The sequence below is a fragment of the Ixodes scapularis genome, unplaced genomic scaffold, assembly GCF_016920785.2.
Source record: "Ixodes scapularis isolate PalLabHiFi unplaced genomic scaffold, ASM1692078v2 PGA_scaffold2__306_contigs__length_199485367, whole genome shotgun sequence".
In the NCBI taxonomy this organism is placed as follows: domain Eukaryota; kingdom Metazoa; phylum Arthropoda; class Arachnida; order Ixodida; family Ixodidae; genus Ixodes; species Ixodes scapularis.
Window position 1 is genome coordinate 12,517,676 of NW_024609857.1, and position 23,728 is coordinate 12,541,403.

General features: G+C 44.1%; 2 protein-coding genes across 2 annotated transcripts in view; one reads left to right on the top strand and one right to left on the bottom strand.

Annotated features, from left to right (window-relative positions):
• Window positions 1–23,728, top strand: part of LOC8037574 (suppressor of lurcher protein 1) — a 195,728-nt gene that overhangs the window by 109,697 nt on the left and 62,303 nt on the right. The window contains exon 6 of the mRNA XM_042291212.1: window positions 12,918–13,107. Within this exon, the coding sequence (XP_042147146.1) occupies window positions 12,918–13,107 (190 nt within the window). The remainder of the gene's footprint in view (window positions 1–12,917; window positions 13,108–23,728) is intronic.
• On the bottom strand, window positions 2,284–3,240 carry LOC120837047. The gene has a single exon (XM_040206209.3). The coding sequence runs from the start codon at window positions 3,238–3,240 to the stop codon at window positions 2,284–2,286; it is 957 nt and encodes a 318-aa protein (XP_040062143.1).

Genomic DNA, 23,728 nt, shown 5'->3' on the forward strand with positions numbered 1-23,728 from the left:
GCTTTATACGATTAGAAGTCTCCGATGGGTCGGACTATCTCTCTTTTGCTTTCCTTCACAGCAGCAAAATCGTTTCTGGGGTTTGTCAAGCGCGAACAAGATTCTGGATATTACATCCTCAATTTCTGTTTAATGTGCGTCGATTAAAGGTACAAATTTTAATAAGCAAAGGGCCCTTTTTAACTGAGATAAAAAGATTTGAAAAATCTGACGTTACAAGAGGATAACTATTATATTTCTAATAACCTAAGGTCGTGTCAAAGTATAGAAATGGTTCTGACCCTTCTGTTCTGGATATGCTCACATACTCATGCACTCTTGCACGATAAAACAGCAATTATGTAAAGTTTCACACGCGTGGCTCACTCTAAAGCGAACAACAATTGTACGAGTGGCGGCACATATTGCTTTAAAAAGTTCAATTAAATAATTTTGGGTTATTTAAAGTTCGGTCTAAGAAGTTGAGCGATAGATATAGAACTACATCGAGCGCTCTGTACACCTTAAAATGGTGTGTGTACAATTTGTTACTAATGATGCAATGTTTTTGAAGACTCAACATCTCAGAGCTGCCGCAGCGTATTTTATTGCGGATGGCGGTTTGGTCAAGACTATACATTGGTTCTTTGTTTCTTGCATTAACGCTCCTGAGCAGTGCACCTAGAGTATGCTATAATATTGGAGCCCATCAGCTGTATTCACTAATAAATGGGTTGCATACTTTATACACGTCTTATTTTGTTAAATGGACCAACAAGAATAGGTTTTTAACACCTACAACCGCGCTCATAAAAAGTTTATTTGAAGTTAATTTTTACAAAATACCTTTAAATGTGCAAAATCACAATTAAGACGTTACAACCCAAATACACACGTGCGGAAACAAACAAAAAACATAAGCATCTATACGCATTTGCAAAACGGGCGCCTAACGTTTACAACTAAAGAAAAAGAAACTGGTTACATATTCGGGCTCCAGACATGCTGACACTGCAATAAGAGTTCGGTCAAAAATAAAGGCAATTAATTACTACACACATTTTGTGACAAACAATTTGCTCAATAAAACAGTGGTCCCATTAACATCCAATAGATATTCTATTCAACTCATTCAAATTGTCTGGCATCTCCCAGGGTACATTGTGTTTACTTCGAAATAAATATCGTATTCGAGCCTCGAGTGCATTTAATGCAGAACCTACGCTTATTGCTAATGAACTGTTTGCAGAAACGGAAGACCTCTTTGATTTCAAAACGAAACAATTGTTTGTTAAGATGTTTTAACGTGAGAGCGTTAAGGAGCTCGTGCCACAGAAAAGCCGGCGTCGGCGTCGTGTCAGAGGAACTGGAAAACCCTGATTGGTCGATAGGGTCATGACGTCACGACCACATGACCTCACGCAGGAATTTCAAACAGCCCCCAACGCTCACGTCTATCGTTACGTCACGCACGGAATGACGGTAATTAAAACGTGACATGTAATACGAAATAAAGATCGCCGCAAGTCTCACATAATTCCACTTTTTAAAGTAATTCATTATCCTTATAGAAAAAAATTTGAAGAATTTAAGGTAGAGGCGGGATTCCAACCCACGACCCTTCGGTTGCGAGCAAGAAACGCTACCGACTAGGCCTCGCTTGCACGGCTTGGTAACGAGCAGGGATTTATGTGTTTAGCTATCCCGTTCCACTCTTAAAGGCGAAGCTTAAGCGTTCTTCTGTAACTTTTCTTTCAATTTTGACGGACTTCTGAGTGTTAATAAATACTTTAGAGCTGGTGACTTCGTTGAACAGTCAGGCACGCTACAAGCAAAGCTGAAGCAGCTGTTAGCCATTAGAAGTATTCAGCGCGTCTTTTGTTATTCCATATATTTTCAAAATTTTGTTGTCTTGGTAAAACAGAAGCAAATATGCTAGTTACGCCTATTTCCACTTCTCGCGTGCTTACTTCTCTTTTCCACCTGACCAAGGCAGGGTAGGGTCCGCATCCAACCTCAAAATTTCCTAGCCGGAGGACACTAACGTCGCGTGCTGAACAGATTTGAATGAGACGACACAAATCTGACATTTGTGTTTATACCGTCAAGCCATTAACGAGTTCGTTAAGCTGTAGTCTTTTTGTGGTAAGCCATTAAGGTTGTCTAAACGGGTGCTATTATTTCAAAAGCCTTCCTTTGGTAGATGCGTTATCGGGGGCAGGACCAAGTAAGGCAGTGCGCATGTCCCCCAGAGACCTACGCGACGCAAAGCCGTGCATGGAGAGCAGTAGCACGCGGTTGACCTTAATTCGGGTGCGGAAGCTGACAGAAGAACCGGCCCTCGACGCCGCACTGCACGTCGTCCCAGCCGAAGTCAATCTCGTTGCTCAGCTGCGCGCAGTGTTCGGCGTCGTCCCTGTTGTCCGGCGCTCCTGGCCGCCAAAACTGGGTGGTCTTCAGACGCTGTCCGTTGGCAACCCACACCCAGGCACCTTCTTGAACCTCGTCGGTGAGACCGATGTAGGCAGCGCGTACCTTAGAGCGTCGCATCAGCTCCCTGAGGAACCGGTTGGTGTCTCCGTCGGCCACGTAGGCCAGCGTGGCTCCGTCCTTGGCGCACTCTTCGGCCGCCACAGTGAAGTTGGCATCGCCGGTGGACAGCTTGAAGTAGGAGCCCTCGGTGCTACCCGCGAACAGCGAGTAGCCCTCTGCGGGAAGCTGTTCGCAGGTGGCATTCCCCTCTATGTAGTATCCAGGAGTGCATTTGCAAAGGCGTCGTCTGCAGACCGCCAGTGGCCCCGTACGCATGTGGCACTCAAAGTCCCTGTCGCAAAGTTCGTTCAGCCGCGGCAGATAGAGGAGCGGCTCGCAGCGGGGCGAGCAGAAGCCGTCCTCCGAGCAGAAGGGCGTGCTCCAGAGGGGACCAGAGCGCTCGTCCATGGCGTTGTCCATCAGGTCGTAGTAGCTCAGGGTGGGACTGGGCACCAGCTTGCGGCCCGACTCTGAGCAGAGGTCCTGGTCTAGAAGCTGGCACAAGTGGGCGCCGTAGTTGAAAGCCCGACAGGTGTCGGTCCTCAGGCACGCCGCGAGGCACCAGGAGACGCCGTCGATCCTGAAGGGTGCTTCGGGGGTCAGGGCCCGGTGTCGCCGGAACTCGGACGTCGCCCTCCGCAGGGTCAGAACCCGCGGCGAGGGCTCTTGCCCGAGAGATACTTCGAGCCCCTGACAGAGAAAGCCGAGGACTATCCAGACAACTGCCATCTTGCCACTGAGCCCAGTTCCCCCAAATGCTTCCCGCTTCGCTTCACCAGCATTACCCATACGCGAACCGGCGCCCACTTAGCTACTCTATCGATGGGCGTGCCGGGAATGGTGATCGTTGATTAGGGAATGTAAGAGCAATCGCAGAGGCGAGGTAGAGGCCCGTAAATGTCGCTTACCTCTCACGGGGACTTTCGGAGGGTTGTTTGTCATTTGGCTGTTGCTCCTCATGCATGTATGGATGAGAGACGCCGGTTATCAGAGGTGCATTGCGGCGTCCATAATAGAATTACCGACCTTCTTTTATGGGTGCGTTGTTTGGTTGGGCAACCCATGCTGGCATGTTTTGGGTTTTCGTCGGCCCTATGGGACAACGAAAATGTATTGCACACTGTTTTGAACCCACTGCTTTTACAACGCGAAGTGATTCCTTGTAGTTTCTAGAAGGTATGAGCCGTCAGGTTATTGTGTTTTATGGTTCACGCAGCTTTAAGCTTAAGCTGTAATTCATATTAGAGCATCATAAAAATAAAGTCGGGAATATTTTGGCCCAGCCGATTCTGGTTCGACTCATGCTTCGTGGGCTGCTTCGGACGCCATTTCGGGAATGGCTTGTTTCAGGGTTGAGTATATTCAGGGTAAAACGGACAACTTCAATGTAACAGCGCACAAAAGAAAGAAACACAGATGCGCTGTTATGTTCAACATATCATCATACTAACTGACCCAGCTCAACACCCTATTACGAACAAACTTGTCGTACTTTAATCATTTATTTCCCTTACTAGACGCGCCGACAAACAAACTCCAAATTGCGTTTTTCTTTTCTCCAAGTGCTTGAACGTTTGTGTCGTACTGGTTACTGTAAAAATAGATACCGAGGACTTAAAACTACGCAGCTATGCTAAAACAATTAAACTGCAATATTTGGTACATTTCTAAATTCTTAAGACTCTGGAACTTTTGCACCTTCCGACCTCTTTTGAGTGTTCCCAGCAAACATTGCAAAAATTGACTTAATAATAATAATAATAATAATTTTTAGTTTCATTTATAAAAAAGTTTGTTTTTCTATTTTTTACTAATACTGCTCGCCTAATTAGGCTGTAGCAGGAGTCGTACAGACGGGCAAAAAGCACAGATAAGAAATTGTTATCATAGGAAAAATATATATATCGGCAGCTCTCTGCTGCACTTCAATGTATGTAATATTTTATGTAAATACGATGTGCTGTGCCGTCAGCACCGGTGAAAAAATAAGAGTTCAGAAAAACCACTACTACAGGACGAATATATAGACGCTTTGCAGCAGCTGTGCATGGACCCCGCCATAACTGACCTTCAGTTTTTGTTTCCTCTTATTTCGTTTATTTCACTTCATCATTACCATAGCAGGCCAGGTTATTGCCACATTAGTTTTAACTGTGTCCTTTTCTAAAGCATCGGCCTCTGTAGAAGATCGTCAACTACCGTTTCAGTTGCTCGGCATTTCGGTAAGACAAGAGAAGGTCAGCAATGGCGGCTGTAATTTGGCACGTGTGTAAAGCGTCTATAACATAGAATGAATCACAGCGCTGATAAAATAAAAAAAGAATGTACAACAAAACTTTAACATCTTTACTATCCGATCTAAGATACATTTTTTATTCTATATGAGATAAGATTAAAGACAGAGACGCACTAGCGCCAATGTCAACCGGCAGGGAATAGCCAGCCGGCAACGGCATTTCAGCGCTATCAAAGAGAGAGCCCACGGTTATACTTTGTCTCGTTGTAAAATGGCAAAGGGTGAACGACAGGCCCCACATTGTGTGCCGAGGGCTTCGATATGCACTACGAAAACGAGCGCAACGAACACATATTGGAGTTGAGGAAGCATGACACAACGAAAAGCCTGATACTTCTTCGTAGTAAAAGTGCACTCCGGTGATACGTAGTCGCGTTCCGATTGGCCCGCTAGGGCTGTAGCTTCCGCCGTACTGGCATGTTATGCGATCACGGCTCCATGGCCTACCCAGTATTTCTTGCTTCAGACACTAGGCTAAGCGGAACCACCGGAGTAACAACTCACGTTTGAATGATGCTGCCGCCGCTCTTAGGCATACCAATGTTTCTTTCTTCACTCACTAGATAGCGACTGAAGCAAGCCATCTAGCGACTGAACCAGCTGGGTCAAATTGTGAAAACGCGTTATGTCAACCAAAACCTCAGCACACGGCGAAAGTGTCACTAGAAATGTGGATGACCAATCAATTTCTGGCGTCTTGAAGTCCCCGGTAAGAATAAAGTTGCGCTCACTTAAATTATGGTTGATAATATACTCGTTCAACTTTGAAAGAAAATAGCAATTTGAGCTTAGGGGTCGGTAATATGCTCCCATCACTATGCTTACTTCAGCGGGAGATACCTTTACCCATACGTACTCCAGGGGTGGAAGCGCTGCGCCAATTGCGCCACTCTGCGCCAATTCACTTCCCTGCGCCAGCCTGCTCCAAAACGCCAATTTCAACTTTTTTTTTTTTTGTGTTTTCTCTAAATTTGGCGGAAAACGGTTGGCCACGGGCCACCATGTGGTGTGTACTTTTGCTTAGGTGTCGCTGCGGGTGACTTGTACCAACTCGACTGGGGCTCCGAACCATGTCTAACCTCAGGGCGAGGCGCCGATTTTAGTTCATCGAGAGTGCGATGTCGTTTTTTACTACAAAGAGCTTGATATACGAACACATCGGTTTGGTTTCGGGCATAGTTGGTTGGCGCGGTTGGAGCGCGCATGCAGTTGCCCGTGGTCCCGATTTGCCGTGATCGTGGGAGTTGGTGCCTCGGCACCGGTGGGCTACCTTGGCCGTTAAAATGAGCAGAAGTAAGTGGTCTTTACTAGCTTTACCTGTTATTTGGTAGCCTACCATATTTGGACGCTTAGCCGTGAAGAATCGCGAGCACAGGCACATCCGTTCTCGAGCTCAATTTGTCTTATCAAAACGAAACCAAAACCATCATTGTGTGCGCGAATGTGCACGCTGTCGTGTGTTGTCTCCCGCCGTCAGACCACTAGCGAAAACAATACCCGCGATCTTAAGCGAGTTGGTTAATTGGCAGTGCTACACACTTTTTTGTTTCTTTCCTTTAGCGTGGAGGAGTGGGGGTGACATCAGAAATGCCGTACAACACTCCCGCGCTGCCGATTCCTGTCAAGAACGTACCTTAACTTGCTATAGCCACCCTACTCGTATAAGTTTCGGGTATAGGTGTATCTGGTTGGGGGGGGGGGTTGGGTAGGGTAGAGAGAAGTTGGTGGGCTTTTTTTCACGTAAGGAGGCAGCCTGCCCCGCAGGGATCAGCGCCTGATCAGCTACATCTCATTTTCAGTCTCGTTCAAACTGTCTTCTCTTAAAGCACTTCTACTGAGTGCACAAGAACTCATAAGCAAGGGTGAGGCAGTTAAGGACATGGACAAGGTGGGGAGTGGACACCTCCTGCTAAGAGATGTGGACTCTAAACTGCCCAAAGTACTCGAGCGCATAAAAGAAATTGACTCTGCTCTTCAAACTGTGAAAAAAAAGGTGAACTTCAGTTGTTTCTAAATTACACAGATTCAGCTTAGTCACAACCCCTTTTTTTTTAACATGGAGCCTGTGGGCTCTTCTAGTCAGTGTTTATGCTGCATATGTATTAGTGGTTGTGATATCTTTAAGACAATATATTATTCCATCCAAAGTAATATAGATATAGCTTTGTATGTTAACTTGGGTGTAGGGATCACTGTATTTTATGAACAGGGATTAAGAACATTTGTATTTAATGAAAACAGGTCAGCAAGGACTGCTTTATTCTGAGACATGTCGTGGTACCTTAGTTTTTTTATGGAGACACGCAATGCACAGCATTTTATGGAGTACATAAGGTTGCGTTGCTCTTCTAGTCGATGCTTAAAGCTGCATATGTACGTGTGACTGTGGTAGTCTAAAGATATAAAATACACATTTTATTTTGCATCTGAATTTTTGTCAAATGTCAGTAGCCTTGTATTTTGTTACTAAACTTGATATAGGGCTTTTTAAGTAGTGATTGAACATCTGTATTTTTAATTAAACAAAAACTGTAGTCAGCGAAGGTAGTTTATCTGACACCTTGCAGTGGTTTAGTTTTCTGGATACATGTTTACAATTGGTCTATTAAGTAGACGGTTTTGTACTGGCGTGGCTCAAGCTAGGCTTTTATTGTCGGGGCCTCCCATATACAGTCTATCATGACTCTGCCTGCTGCCGGAATGGTTCTCAAAGCCTTTCATTTGCATAAATTGCCAATATTCCATATTTCAATGCAATAGAAATAGAAAGGTGTGTATGTATGTTGCTTGAAAATTATTCTGGGATGTGCATGCATATATTTTTGGTACATTTTCACATTTAGAAACAACAAATCACTTTTAGACATTTGTTTGACCTCCGTGACCTGCTCCAAAACCTACTTCTACGGCTACAAAACTTATTTTTGCTGCTCACGAACTGCTCTAAAGCGAGCCTTTTACTGCTCCAAAACTGCTCCAAAGTGGGACTTTTGCTGCTCCCAGCCCTGATACAAAAGGCTCTAGCCCGCTTCCACCCCTGGTACTCTAGTTCAGGAATGTTTCTAACCTTGTCACTGGATAATCATTAAAATCACTGCTACAGCTCCCCATCGCCTATCGCGATCTTTGCAAAGCATACGGGGACCAGGTGAAAGTACTTCATCATCTGCAATGTGTTTATTTCACCAGATCTGTCATTAAAATGACGTGGGAAGAGCAAGTTAAAATTAACTTCTCAAGGTCAACCACCTTGTTCACCACACTTCGCGCAGTGTTGTTTAACAACGTGAATTCGCACCTTTCTTGTCAATCGTGGCTCACACGACTGGTGCCAAGAGAGGAGAAAACGACTCTGTCTGTTCGCATCTCACCCGCAAGTTACAGCGTTAATCTTAATTTTATGGGAAGTCCACATTACTTTGGCTCCTTATTTGTGTTCCTCGGCAGCACTGATCCAAAGGTTCTTGTGAATCCCAAGCTGCCTTTTTGAAAAGTACTTGGACGGACTTATCTTGCTCCCTTTAAGCATATACCAATATCATTACGGCATCCTGTTTCCTAAAGTCTGTGAATTTCATAATAACTGACCGGTCTTTGTTGGACTGCCTCTTACCTTGTCTGTGCATTCTTTCAGTTTAGTTCGCCTTTGTCCCTAGGATATCTTGAACATTTATTTCATTAACTTTATTCAGCCAAATTTGTTCGGTTTCGTAGTCCTCCTCTTTCACACCTCTGGCTATGAGGTTATTTTTTCGCAAATGGTCTTCAATGTAATCAAATTTTAGTGCTAGAGAGTTCATTTAAGAATGTAAACTGGCTATTTCATTTTGAAGAACTTGGACTGCTCTGGTGCTTCACCAGAGTCGGAGAGTTTTTCTTCGATAGAACAAAGTTTGGTCTGAAGCTGCTGAAGGAATTTGTCAGCAGAGGTCTGTTTCCCTTGACTTCTGTAACCGTTTTAAGAATGTCCTGTGGCCTATCAACTAATGTTTTGACAAATGTTTTTTTAACTTCCATCTACTGATTCATTTTCCCCAAACATGTCAACAGTAATTGCCCTAGAATTTTGCTCGAGATCAACCAATACCCCCAATGCTATTTTGATGGAGGCTATGCAATCACTGACACTCCGAAGAACCGTTTGTGGGCACGGCGCAACTACAAGACAAAGTTCATTTCAGCGGTAATAAGATGTTTGATTACCAACCTGAACGATAAGAAGCAGCGTTTTAGTCGACATTGTCACGACTGTTTCGCCATGCCCACTGAGGCTTGTAGTTGTAGTTGGCGTCATTATAACCAGCGTCGAGGGTTTTACGCGAAGGTGCCAGGCCAGAGTTCGATTGAGTTCCGATGTCGTCTCCGCGCGCTTGCGCAGCCAGTGACGCTGTCGGCGCGTTCTCAGGAACCACCACTAGTATCGTAATCTTCGCTGGGATTTTTCCGTCATCGAGCACGTTGCCGCTGTCCGTGGCGAGAAATCTGCAGAGAAGCACCTAAATGATAAGAAGAGGCAGCATTTTAGTCAACATTTCCACGGCAGTTTCGCCACGCCCACTGATCAAAAGAGCAAAAGGGAAAAAAAGTTTCAACAAGAAGCTTGACTGGCCCTCAGCCCCATCGGTAGCCATTGAGCAAAGAGTTTTCGTGCAATGAAAACGAAGAACAATCTTATACAGAAAATTGTACAGTAGCAAATGGAATAGCGGAAGCAAGACACAGGGCGTTGAAATGTGTAAAAAGGTGCAGCGCAACTCTTTAAAAGATATTTTTTCTAGATTTCTATTTTTTCTCCAAAGCCGTTTAAAAGCCTTAGGTTTCGCAGCTTAGCGATGTGCGCAGTTGATCTGCGGAGCAACGGCGCACATTGTTATATATTTACCGTAAGAATTGTCGACGGAAATATTTCAATATTCATTAGTACTACGTAATTAGAACTTCCGGAATTTATTACTGAAGTTCTAATTCCTGAAGTTTTAAGATCTTTTATTCTTAGATGTAGCATTTATAGGGTGGTCCAAGTCACCAGGCTCGATCTAAAATGGACTGTAAAAATCGACGTCTGAACGTAGCAATCTAAACTTTTCGTCAAAGGTGTATTTCACCGGTCGGTTTTTTTCTTGTAAAATTACAAAGCGTAGTTCTGTTTCCGTAAAAAATAAGGCCAAGAAACTTGCCAGGGTCTACGGCAGGCAGCGACGCAGACGACAGGGGTCCAGTAGCGGGGTGTGTTTGGCGTTCGTGTTGATAGAGGGCGCTGCCTCCTTATCACGATGGCTCGCGACCACCGAGGTTTATTAAAATTAATATAATCTTTTTGAAATGTACATTCGGTTAAAAATAAATGCGAACAATAAAAGCAAAACTTAAAGTAAAAAAAAAAAAAAAAACGCGTCGGCATAACGGCGGCGCTTTTGCTGCCAACGTATAGGAACCTTGCACATGACGTCATTTCCGATACCCTCCAGAGAAGAGGGGGAGAAGGAGCTCCCCTCTTATCAGGACCCTCCTTTGTGCCTTCCGGATTTGCACAGGCGTCGCTATTCTCCTCCCAGAAGATTATAGAAGATTAACCCGTCACTCAAAATTCTTACAAAAGCAGCTTCCCTCTCCTCCTTTTACTTGGTGTGCAAATCTGTGCGATGTGACGTCAATGCAAGGAGCCTATTTCGTCTGCGTGTCGTCTGTTATCTTTCGCTGGTCGGCTGCACCTTCAGACGATGCTCCCGACGCCATCTATCAATACACACGCCAAACACACCCCGCTACTGGACTTGGTAGTCTGGGTCGCCGCCCGCCGTAGACCCTGGCAAGTTTCTTGGCCCTATTTTTTACTAACAAAGAACTACGCTTTGTAATTTTACAAGAAAAAACCGACCTGTGAAATACACATTTGACGAAAAGTCTAGATGGCATATACGTGCAGGCGTCGATTTTTATGGTCCATCATAGATTGAGCCTGGTGACTTGAACCACCCTATATTTTTGTTTGCATTGGATGGATTCCTTAGGCAACCTTCGCAATATTTTAAATTTCTGCCAGTTATAATAAAGAACCGTAACATACCATTGGATTGTAATAGCGTCGGATTTACATCCTGTATCTAAACTAAAACTTCAATGCTCTCACAAAAAAAAAAAAAAAAGATTCGCCAGGAAACCAAAAATAAAAAAAACACCGAATGTACGCTATCTTGTTCATGTTTGTGCAACGATATCGTTATGTTCCCGTTTAGTTTATATTTAGAATGAAGACTTGATAGATCATGTGAAAGATAATCTCCACAAGCCTAACTCGGCATCCCGCCTCAGTTAGGCCCTTTTTCTTTCTTTTTTTTTTCTTTTTCTTGGCATGGGAACATAAAACCCGAGTAGCACAAATCATAACCCACGTTTTTTTTATTATTCTCTTCGAAAAGCTCCTAAAGAAATTCAGCATTGGTTCATTAGTTATACATCCAGCCCCACACTAACAAGAAAAACAGGTTGTCCACCATTTTTCTTTTTCTTTTCTGGACTTGGTCTTTCACATTCGTAGCCTCCCTCCGCCACGGAACCTTAGATATCCTCAGACCGCGTTATTTGGAGCACTTGTCTGGGATTGCTGTTTGGTCTGCCCGACAATAGACTCACAATGAGTGATTTGTTTGTGCGCGGACGCTGTGCGTGTGTGCGTGTCTGCCTTCCTTCAGATCCCCGGGCCGCCGTATATCGCCCACGCCCGGGAAGCGGCGGCTGTCCGCCGGGAACACGAGCTTCATTTCGCCATTCCTAGGCAGAGCAATTGGTTCCATTGTGCGCGAATCTCACGGTGGGCAGCTCGCACCCTTCTCCCCGAAGGCCTGTCTCGGCTGACAGGTTGCCGCCGAAAGAACGCATCTCGGTGATGTGCTCTCGCGGTCGGACAGCACTGGCTCGCGGTTAGCGTGACTCCGGTTTGCGCGAACTGTTTTTTTTTTGGTTTTTTTTTTTTTTTTGCGCAAACTTTGTTTTTGTGGGTTACGCAAAGGCTTCGCTGGGGAAGCCTGTCTGGCCATCAGTTGAATGAACTGTCACGATGAGCAAATCTAGTTTGGCCTCGACTACTCTTGGGAAGGCAAGAATGACACAAATAATTTGTATGCAGAGTCGTAACTTGCTGTACGTACTTACAGTGCGAGGAACGTGGAACCTGGTTCCTTTTGTTCTAGCTTCATGCATCGTGACCCGTTCTTCGGCGTTCTGGTTGGCTATTGCTCCAACCTTGCTGGCTGAGGCGCTATAATAAAATGCTCAAAACCAGCCACGGCGTTCCTCTAGCTGTCACTGAATATAAAAGGCCTTCTCCTTATCTACGCCTACGACATATCTTTTCCTCCTTCACAATGCTTTCGCTAAAGCCAAGGTGACCGATAACATTAAAATATTTTCCGGTAGTTTTGGGAGTTCTCTGACGGTTTAAAGAAGCACCGTGTGTTTCCTTGCTTTCTTGGAGCACCACTTCCAGCGTTTATACATAGTAAGGAGTGGATTTGATAAATAAGACGAGTGCTCGTATTATCGCGAGACCGCAGAGACCCGTTTATGTCCTCCCCCATTGTGCGCGAGAATGGAGTCGAATTGGGAGTGAAACATTCGCCGTCCCCACGCTCGAGTAGGCGTTTTGTCGCCGCGGGATGACTTTCCTCGGGAAATAGATAGGATTGTCTCCTCCTGGCAACTGGCGCCACCGTTGTATCTGTCGTTGCCACCTCGAGTGTGCATATTATGAACGACGGTTGGGACGTGACGTGGTTGACGACCGTTGCGTCGTTTGCAACGGCGGTTGCTGCGTAACTTATCCTATTCATGGCCAACAAAAGGGGAAAAAAAGTGAATGTTTCGGCGACTTCATAACCTCGAATGGGGTCGTCTGCGTTGTTCACAAACTGAAAGGAAGAGTAACGGGCAAAACACGTGGTGTAGTTTGTGGGGAGAGAGAGAGAGTGTGTGTGTGTGTATGTGCGCAAGCGAGTGAGCGTGTGCGTGCGTGCTTTCCCGCTTTACGTAGAACTAACCTTTGAGGCAAGAGTTCTCTAAACGTCCGTACAATAACATTTGTATCTTTGCTCTTTTTTTTTTTCCCCTTCAGGCAACGGCAGCTGCGACCACGTGATCATGAGCAACAGCTCCAAGAACGGGACGATCACGAGCCCGCTGTACCCGAACCCGTACCCGGAAAACGCCCGCTGCAACTACCACTTCCAGGGCGAGGGCAAGGAGCGTGTCCAGATCAAGTTCACGGACTTCGACCTCTACATGCCGCACGAGGGCATCAAGGAGTGAGTGACTCCTTCTCTCGGCCACCCGGGCCTCAGGCCGTTGTACCGGCAGGATTCAAGAATGCTCTAAAAGCCTTTTTGGGTGGAAACTGAGAAGAGGAGGGAATAAAAGCGCCCTGGGACGTGAGAGCACCGAGCTCTGATTGGAAGGATTAGGGGGTATAGACGCAAAGCTATAGCTGCCTTTATCTACTCGTTGTTGGAACGCGCTCAAACTGGGAAAAGAGAAAGACAACTAATTTGCGTCTACACACTGATCACTCTAACCAGAGCGCGGTGTTCTGACGTCCTAACGCCCTCTCATCTCCTCCTCTCCTTCAGTCTCACCTGCATTCTGTATTAAAAAAAAAAAACAAAAAAAAAACAACGAGGCTTCTTTTTTTATACGGGATAGCTCTCGTCACCCGCCTTGGCCAAAATTACCTCGCATTCGCGTTGTTCAGTCTTTACCAAACTATCGAATATTTTATTTATTTATTTACTTATTTATTTATTTATTTATTTATTTATTTATTGTGCCTGCGAACAACCATGGGCTTATTACGATAGTGCACAAAAAATACGCAGAAAACAACGCTGCAAGAACACACTATAACGGGAGTGGAATGCTCCTCCTGAACGACAAGAGGTCATAGTGGAAAAGGTCAACGAACGATGTGTCAATATTATTGAAGAATTTCTGAATGCGAACCAGCGGGGATGCAGCGAAAATGTTTTACAGGAACGTTAACCTGGATTTATGATTTTATAATTGAGCAGTCATAATACACGTGCAAGCACTTGAACGAAGATGTTAGGTCTTCACTTTCTCGTCTAGATTTTTTACTCGGTGAAGCCCCCATAAATATGTACATTCTGGTAAAAGTAGGGCTGAGTCAATTTTTGTCTAGTGTGAAGCCTTCTCGCAAATCTCTTTGGGACTGGTTCTAACGTCGCCGCAGCAGTGGCAGTGAGGTTGTTACAAACAAGTTTCGAAAAATCTAGGTTTGGCAAAATAAGGCCTCTGAACAAGACATAAAAACAAAATGGGTCGCGAAATACAGAACTGAGGCGAGTGACAACACTCAACACTCTAGAAGATGATAAGGGGATCATACAAACATGACTATTGAAGTTAAGTTTCTCATCAAGCACTACACCTAGGTCACACACAACCGACACACCTGTTATAATAGCTGTACCGAGATAGTAATATGAGAAAACGGGGAGAGCTTTGCGTGAGAACGTTACCACGTGATTCCCTAGCATCTAGGTCAAGTTCGCTATCTACACACCACTGGCTGATGGCATCGATGTCGATTTGTAAAAAGATGCAGTCAAGTAAGCATCGTAGTGCTGTATCACATTATGAGTGCCGTTCACAAAAATATTGAAGAGCAATGGACCGATGTTAGAGCCCCGGGGCACTCCCGAAGGAACTGAGAGAGAGAGAGAGAAAAAAGTGACTTTGCACCTCCATGAGAAACGTAGTTCAACTTATTTTGGAGATAGCTAGACAATCATGAACAATAATCAGAACTTAAGTCGAAAAATGATATTATAAACAGTAAAATTTCTGGACTAACCAGATCAAATGCCTTACTGCAATCGAAACACAGGGTGTCGGGTTATTCGCGTCAGCTAACGCTTGGTGCCACGTCGCTCAAAAACGCTAAAGGGTTAGTTGCAACCGAACGGCCACTTATAAAGCAGTGCGGATTCTCGTCTATGACTCCCTTGATGATGCCAGATAGATGCATGTTAAAATAATTTTCAAAGACTTAAAACGAAAAAAATGGCGGTAACAAGGAGATAGGCGTATAGTTTGCCACAGAGTTAGGTCTCTCTGATTTCAGTAATGGAATCACAACACCATTTTTCCAGGATTACGGGAAAGTGGACTGTTTAAAGGACAGTGTAAATATGTGAGCGAGCAAAAGAGTTAAAATTCCTGCACAACCTTTTACAACAAAAGAGTGGATACTATCGTGGCCACAAGACCTTTTGTGAGGAATTTCTCTAGCCGCAAGCAAGACGTCATCATGAAAACTTGCATGAGGTCTGAAATGGTCAGACAAGCTCTGGGAGGTATCTCCGTGATGCAGGTTTCTAGGCCGCATATAAACATGTTCTCTAACAGCTGAAAAACACATTCTTCTTTTTGGATTAGCTATCATCATTCATACGCGTAATCCCAGAGCTCAGAACTGTGCACTTCAGTGTAGCACCAAGAGATAACGCAACCTAGTGCCATGAATACTTTCTCTATCGGTCTCCAGAATGGCACGTGGTTTTGTTTCATTCGCGAGGCAAATGAAATGAGGCGTTGTGTAGCTCTTTATGAAAGCAAGCTTCCCTTTTACCCCTTATGAGTTTTGTTGGTATGCCTAGGTAATCACGATTGCGGTACTCAACTCAGCTCAGCTGATGATCTAGAAGTTAAGAACTCTTTAGCGCTATAGAAATTCGCTGTACTGATGACTTTCAGCCTAAAAATAAAACAAAGAAAACAACGTTCTTTTCCAAAGGGAAGGCTATTTTTCGGGGTATTCACAATAAGAAAACAATTCCTGGCTGCGTCCTTAGTTCATTGAACTATATATAGTACTATTGAAATATTTAAATTTTATTGATACAAAACAAGGTATTTTGTGGATATTCAGGAGGACGAAAATCCTGAGACCTTTTATGTATATTTCTGTTTCATATTTTGCTATTATAGGATTGAATTTTCTATTTTTATCTTTTATTGGAATGCACACAAACTACGATGGAGCTTTGCTGATTGCTTTCGTTCACCCAAATTCACTGTCGGTCGTCGGCCAAGCAGGCCGTTAAAGCACGCCTTGCATGACAATAACCCTTTTCTCGCGACGTCGATAACGTTCTGCCGTTGTGATACTCTTTCCGGTTAAAAACGACATCGATGGCTCCACCGACAAGTGATGGGTGTCGGTCGAAAACATTCTGACATTTTGGATACAAGCCATTCTCCCCAACATTTAACGAACGCGTTCGATACTGTTTCGCCAGATCGCTCGTTCTTTCAGTCCAGCTCCAACATCGTGTTTCGGGTTATAAATGAAACTGAGATTAAACATAAAGAAAAAGAACGGCACATAAAAATACGTCCGACATAAAACGATGCTTTTCCCTTCTATTTAAGGAAATGAGTCCCGTCGTCTTTTCACGTGCCATCTCGGGACCTATCAATTCCCTCAACTCCCACCCCTTTCCCTTTTTTTTTCCTCCAGTCCGACTTCGGCTATTTGTTTTCCCCTTTTTTTGTGTTTCGTAATAAATAATAAAACGACGAGAAGAAAATAGGGGCTTTTTTACGTTGTGTTATTATTCGTTCCCCACTACTCTCAAATTATTGGTATTTTTTTTTTTTCTGCTGTCATTCTACTTTTTTCCAAATCCGTCGGCCACATCTTCTTTTGTTTTTTTTCTCTGTTTCTATGTCTCTTTTCGTTTCGTTTTGGTAGGATGCAAGTCGTTTCTCAGAAGGGGTCGCCCGAGAATGAAAGTGTATTTGAAGGCCATGACGTGTAATCGAGCTGAAAGCCGGGAGTCTAAGGAATCTTTCGCTATATTCGCTCGGACCCGCACTCGACCACTCTCCGCTATCATTCTCTCCCGCCGTCGTGTTTTTTGTTGTTGTTTTTTCATTTGTTTTGTTTGTTTCTGTCTTTTTTTTTTCTGCTTGAGTCTGCGTGCTTTACCGCGAGTCTGCTTCATTTGCAGGCGAAGGATGATACGTGGTTTTTAAAATCGCCTTTACAACAACACTCTAGATTTACTGAAAATTAAAAAAAAAGAAAATTATGGGTAACATGTTTTGTGGCCCTTTCTTGTGTATGTGCGCTTCCTCTGCAGTGACGTAGTTTCGGCTGCGAGAACTTCGAGTCTCGCAGCTGTTTAAGGCTCGTTCCTAACAGCTATTTAAAGTGAGTAGTGTAGCTCGTGATATTTATATGTCTTCTAAATAATTCGAGCGTAATTTTTGTGGAGGGATTGAGTTTGACGGGAGTACATGTATAAATGCATATAAGAGCCGCGCTACTATGTGCAAAAGAAGTAAAAATAAACCTTATTGTACAAAATTGAGTTGTCAGACCTACCCACGCGGAGGCATCCTTTTCTTTTTCCTTCATCACCTAACTTTCAGCTTGTGTGTGTATATCTGGTTTCATTTTTGTTCGCCGGATTCAATTTTTTAACACTGCGGCCCACCACTGCTGGACGCAAAACGATCTGTTGTTTTTACGTCTTTTTTTGTTTTTTTACAACTGGTAATTTGCAGCTACAATCGAGCCCACGTGCACTTTCGCTAACAAATTGCTCAACATTTTCTGAACCAGCAGAAAGGACAAATTAAAATTAATGACTTAAAAAAGAAAAAGAATAATAAATTAATAGAACATGGGCGCCCACGATTATTCTCAGAACTGCATCGCTACATGCAGAAAAAAAAAGAGTGAAAACAAAAGGTTCAATTACTCTTCATTAAGCGAACAAGTTAATCGATACTAACAGGCGAGGGTATCTGTCTAAGCAATTAAATGCGCCAAGTAGACAGCGAGAGAAATTTAGTAGCGATCTATTAGTGTCGACTCCGATGCTGCCTACACTTGGGGCGTATTCAAGGACGGGTAATTAAAGTGCTCGTCGAAACGTATAAAGCACCCGCAGGTGCAAAGAACGACACGTCGATGGACCATCAATTAATTACGGTGACAGCAAAAGACAATAATCGCTTTTAATCGGCCAAGAAGGAGATCCTGAATCGTTTTTTTATCGGTGTACAAGGACTTTAGTCGGCAAGTAAAGTCGAGTCACAAACGTTGTTTAAGAGTGCAATCACAAATGATACATGAACTGCGATCCGAGTGTTCTTTGGTCCTTCTCCGAAAGGAATCGACCTTACGAACGCTTCGTTGAAAACGAAGATACTGTAGTCGTTGGCAGCCAAGGCAGCGAGTGGCAGATTATGTTAACGCCTCTTGCTAATGCGATTCGCTCGATCGGCGTTCTTATCAGTTGAAGCTGCAGCGTGTCTGGATATGGAGTGATAGTTACAGTCCTCACAGCGCCTCGGGTTTCTTATGCTAGCAGTGACTGTAGAATTCATTTTTGACCACCCTGGACCATTCACTAACAAGACGCTTTGCCTCGAAGAAATGTAGGAAGTTTGATTCTTTTGGTGCGAGTTACAGGATTATAACGCAAGTGCAAACGGCAGGACTACAATTGGCCACGTTGCTCGAGAGAGGCTGCAAACACAACAAGTGAATGACGTACGCACATACAGACAGATACAAAAGAAGATAAAAACAATTGTGTTTCAATAATGTTTAGTTTTCTTTTTTTTTATTTCAGCGGCACTTGCACCTGCGTGCTTTTCTTCGGTACATATTGGATGTTGTGCTCTAAGGAACCTGTGCTGGTAGTAACCCTGTACTGCAAGGACTTTCTAGTCTACGCTGGTTAAAAATGCGAAAATTACTTCTGGTCGCTCATTATATGAAACAATAGCGAGCATTTTGCTGCCGAAAAACGTATCTTCTTTACGTATCCACCCGCATTTTAGTGTTTACGATATCCAATTGGAAGAGTACGGATCCTGATGCAGATTTTTTGTTTCTCCTCCTAAAACGAAACTGATATGCCAATGGGAGCTTTCACTCATTTTAGTGAAAAGAATAATGCCTTCATCCTCTTGAAGATTGAGAAACAAAGTTATAAAATGATGCCTGGAGCGTTCGTACAAAGCTTATCAAACTACCGCAAAGCAATGAAATTCAATTATATCCAACCAATCTTTGTTGATTACATCTACACATTCTATGGGTGTTCGTAAGCGGAAAGCCTCCCCCCCCCCCCTCCCCCTTTCACCTGATAAGGATGCAAAACTCGGTCTGGCCTTTACCCACGCCTGCGCACCGGGTAAGCTCCATCATCTCTTGTTTTACCAGAGTTCAAGGAATGAGGCATAAGCATCGTCCGGACCCGAACTTTTGTAAAAAGAAAAAAAATTATGGCGTACGCCTAAGAAGCATGCAGTTTTTTTTTTTTTTTTTTTTTTTTTTTTTTTTTGTAGCTCATATTTGCGAAAGTATCGTTTGCATTCATTTGCCTTCGTACCTTTCCTAGTTATTAATTAGCAAGTTCAGGATCAGTTAAATTCCCTTATTTGGGCCACCGAAAGGGAGTAAAACGAATCTTTCGAAAAAATTATTGCGGTTCCTCAGGTTATTATGAAATTAGCCCGCAAACAAATGCAGCCGTGTGAAGTCAACTTGCGATTACACGCGTACTATGTAAAGTGCAGAAAATTTCGCTTGATTTCTTTATCGATGCATGGTTCGATCCACACGTTTACCTGATACACACAAAGCAAATACACACCGCTATGTACCGTACTTCATGGCGTGGGTGTCGAACGTTTCAGTGACGCTGTCATTTTTTATAGGTCAGGTAATGGAAACAAAGTCAATCGTGCTGTCCACGCGTGATCGACAGATGGGCAGTCGATTAACTTCACTGTCAAATGAAGTCGTTAGTTTCTCGCTCCCAGAGGAGAGCCACCAGTCTGAAAATAACCTAGGAGATTCAATTAACTGTTCCTTGCAGCGCAGCCTTGGATGGAATAAAAAAGATAAAGTGCTCAAGAGACTGTCGAAGGGTGTGATATCTTTGGACGTGAAATAGCCGAGTGCTGTCGGGGCAGATTGGTTCGGGAGACTTACGGGACAGAATATTTCTTCCCAGTTCACTATCTCGTCGACTTTACGCCTAGTTCTGGAGGAAACTTGGGAATCGAATTTATCAGACTACCTATTATTGGCCCTCTGGTCGGCTAACTTTCGTTCCATCTTTTGTTTAGATTATCCAATCCCAGAAAGTGGCTCCTAAAGTTTGTACCAGTAAGTATAGATTTCAGCCAACAAAGAGGAGCTTACAGTTACTTCTGTTGGTATTCGGGTCCTACTTTATGTACATCTGCGATCTAATAAGCGAAAACAGGTCACGGCTAAAACCGTTCCCCCGGCAGGAAACCCAGCCATGCAAAATACGCAGGCTTACTTACTTGCCGAACCTAACACGATATTTACTAAGCTACACTTCGTACCGTCTGGGCGTGTAGTGTTCAGCTTGCTTAGGCCAAGTTTCGCTCCGGAGAAATTCCTCGAGATTAGACGGCAAAACTGCGCGCCGGTGTGTTTGTGTGTGTTCGATTCCGTCGATGTGCGTCTGTTCATGCTTGTACACGGATGCACGTCTTTTATATCGATTTACCGAAATGCGCGGCATCGTATCTAGCCGGTCTAGACCAGCGGTCGAAAAAGGTTTTCATCTTGGTCACGCGAGTTCTTCGAGTTCCTTAAAAACAAAAACCTGGGATGAGACGGATTCAGATGTATCGATCGAGTTGGGTCGGCCATAGGGCGAGCATGTTCTGCTCTCTGTCTCTCTCTATATATATTTTTATTTCGTGTTTAGTGCTGCAGCAATAATGAAAACTTTCGGCTCTTGTTTAAGACACCTTCGAAAAATATTACTTTATTTTAAGGCCTTTAGGCATACGGCGAATATAGTTTAACTGAGTTGACGAACAAGTCAGTCGCGAAAAGACTGCGAAAGTGCTGGCGAACTAGCGGTAGTTGATAAACTGCGAAACTCTGGGAAGAAAAAACAAAACAAAAGAAACTTTCAAGTCGAGGAAAAAGACGGGAGGGAAACGCCTCCTGTTGTGTCTTTTTCATGATTCCCCTCCGATGTCTTCTTTTTTTCTTTAATGAAAAGTGCTAGTTTAATGCGTCTTCGATAGGTGTTTCTCGAGTTTGGCGGACATAGAATGAGGGAATAATTGTCATGGTAAGTTGGTTCATTAACTAACGTATGTTAATTAACTTTTTTTTTTGGTTTTACGGCTCATGTTGCAATTGTAGAAATTATGGTAATTAATATTAGAGTTCTGGCCAATTAAAATAACTTCCAAGCTTTCATTCGTATTTAAAAATATCCGTTTAGTTCTATCGTTTTTAGCCCGATTTAAAAATTGCAAATCGTGCTAGGAAACGTGGAATTTAATTTTTAATATCTTTAAATAAAAAAAACGAAAGACGTTAATAAATATCTGTAATGCGAAATTGGAGCGCAGCTCTTGAGGTGGAGGAGGGGGAGGGTAAGGAGGGGAGGGTATGCCCCTCCTTCTCCTTCGTACCCTCTCCTCCGATTCAGTTTTCCCGCCAAAATTAGCGGGGAAAATTACGTCACACGATTTGGTATCACGTCACTTATGAACGAATTCAGTTTCTCCGCTAGATTTAGCGGGAAAACTGACGTCACGTGACCTCAACACCGATTGAATTCACCGCTAAATTTAGCGGTAAATCGAATTAGTGTTGAGGTCACGTAATGTCAATTTTCCCGCTAAATTTACCGCGGTTACCCCGACGCCGAAGCCGCGAAACACGGAAACGGGCGCCTAGGACTAATCAAAGTTTGGGAATCTCTTTAACTGATCTGGCCCCTATTAACAGTTGCCGTCAATTCTGCAATTGCAACATGGCCAGTCAAACCAACAAATAAAAGGTTAATTAACCGATTTTTAGTGAATTATCCAACTGACCATGATGATCATTCCTTCAGCCAATGTCCGCCGAACTCGAGAGACGGCATTCAGCTAACAATTTGGACTCTTTAAAAAAAAAAAAAAAAAGACTGTTTCTATTAAAAAACCCGTTTGTCCCACTGACGTCAACCTCCTGGTTAGCTCAGTTGGAAGAGCGCTCCGCTGGAAATGGGCAGGTCCCTGGTTCGATACCAGGACCAAACAGATATTTTCGGTCGCGCACCAGTCACCCATCCGTGTTTGCAGATTTGTGTTTGTCCTTCGTTCCCTTGTCTGGAGATTATTATCGTTATGAATCGCATACGCTTATTGTAAAGGCACTTCTTTGTTGTTTCGTTCTTCTCCCAAAGTTGATATCAAAGTTCTGAAAGGAAGTTGATATTGCGAATAGTTTTTGCTCGTAAACATGAGCGAGCTGATTAGGGAGTTAGAAAAAGCACGACTGAGATCAAACGGACGCTACCTTTATTTTCGTGGAAGGCTTTCACGCGCTCGACTTCAGCCCGCATGCTGCGAGGCAGCAACGCTTGTCTGTGAAAGCTGAAAATGTGCGACAAAATAAAGTCAAACGCGCTGTCTGTGTTTGTGCGGCATAAGCCGTTTGCATCCCCAAGGGTTCTTCCGCTGCAGCTGTTTCGCAACCCTTAAATGGCGAACAACAAGTCGAGCTTTTCCGAGTCACGCGCTCCACGCCGCCGTCTAGCTGTTTTGCGCACGATGCCAGCTTCCTAATTTCGGGCGCACAGAGTTTATAATGAGAGACTACCAGGAAACTTCAAAGCCCAAATAATTTGTGACGTACTTTTTTTTTACCAAGTTGGTATTTAAAGAATAAACCGGTGTAATTATCTGAGGGGAGCAGACAACAACGTAAGAAAATTTGCAGAAACATGTAACTTTTTTTTTTTCGTTTTTTTTTCAAAAGTATGTTTGGGTTCAAGTTAAGACTGGCGCTTTAAGCGTTCACAGTCATGATCATCTTAAGAAACGAAGGTTGTGGCGCGTATGCAGTATCTCATTATCGGTCCCCTGCCAACGAGGGGGCGGCATTAGATGACTAGAACGAAAACGAGCCGATCACGAAGTAAAACGTGTGTACATGACGAGCCACGCCCGGAGTCCCTTAAACTACTAGTGACTTTATGGTCATATCGTGAACTGAACCTTCCTGCACTATGAGAACTCAGGTGCGTCTGTTGTCCCGCCACCAACTTGCGAGAACCAATCGCTGCAATGAACGGAGAAGAGTTCGGCCAACGACAAGACTGGAAATGTATATGTTTAGATGGAACCCTGAGCAATGACGTTCCGGCTGCTTACGTTATGCTCGATGTCACGGTGCAGACTGTTTTTTTTTTTTTCTTTAGGTCTAAACATAATTCAAATTCGTTTAGATTTGCTGCGATTCACTCTTCCGCCATGTGATTTGGGGGGAAGCAAACGCGCTAAAGTCAGTTTCACTCGAAGTCCCGACCATAGATGACTCTACGATCAAATGGAGCGGATCAACCCGCGCTAAAAGTGCATCGTCACACCCCGAGGCCGATGGATGGATGGATTCTAACGGCTCAGAGCCGTATATGTAGAGAGTTTGGTCAATGGGAGGCGCGGGCAGAGTCAGGGCGTGCGGCAGAGTCGGAAAGAGGGCTTGGCATGCTCTCTTGACCAACCAGAAGCCGAAAAGAATCCCCTAGCGGTGGTAGCGGCAAACAGTTCTGATCAAAGGTCTATGTTCGTATATGGTTTTAGTAAGCGCGTAAGAGCGAAGTGTAGTAACTCTTCGTGGTTGAAAATAGGGTACACGTGTTGTTTTGATCACGATCATGCAGAAAGATGTAAGAAACGAATGCGCCGCGCAACTCTGTTTTGCGCGGACCGCGCGGACAGAGTGTGACCGTTCGGACGGCAGATTCCCGGCCCTGGGCGCTTGGCTTACGGATCATGTCGATCGTTCCGCTAGTCGCACTCTTCCACCATCATTTTGGATTAACGTGATTGAAA

Excerpts from the sequence above, each read along its gene's own strand:
- LOC120837047 (XM_040206209.3), bottom strand. The coding sequence starts at position 3,240 with ATGGCAGTTGTCTGGATAGTCCTCGGCTTTCTCTGTCAGGGGCTCGAA.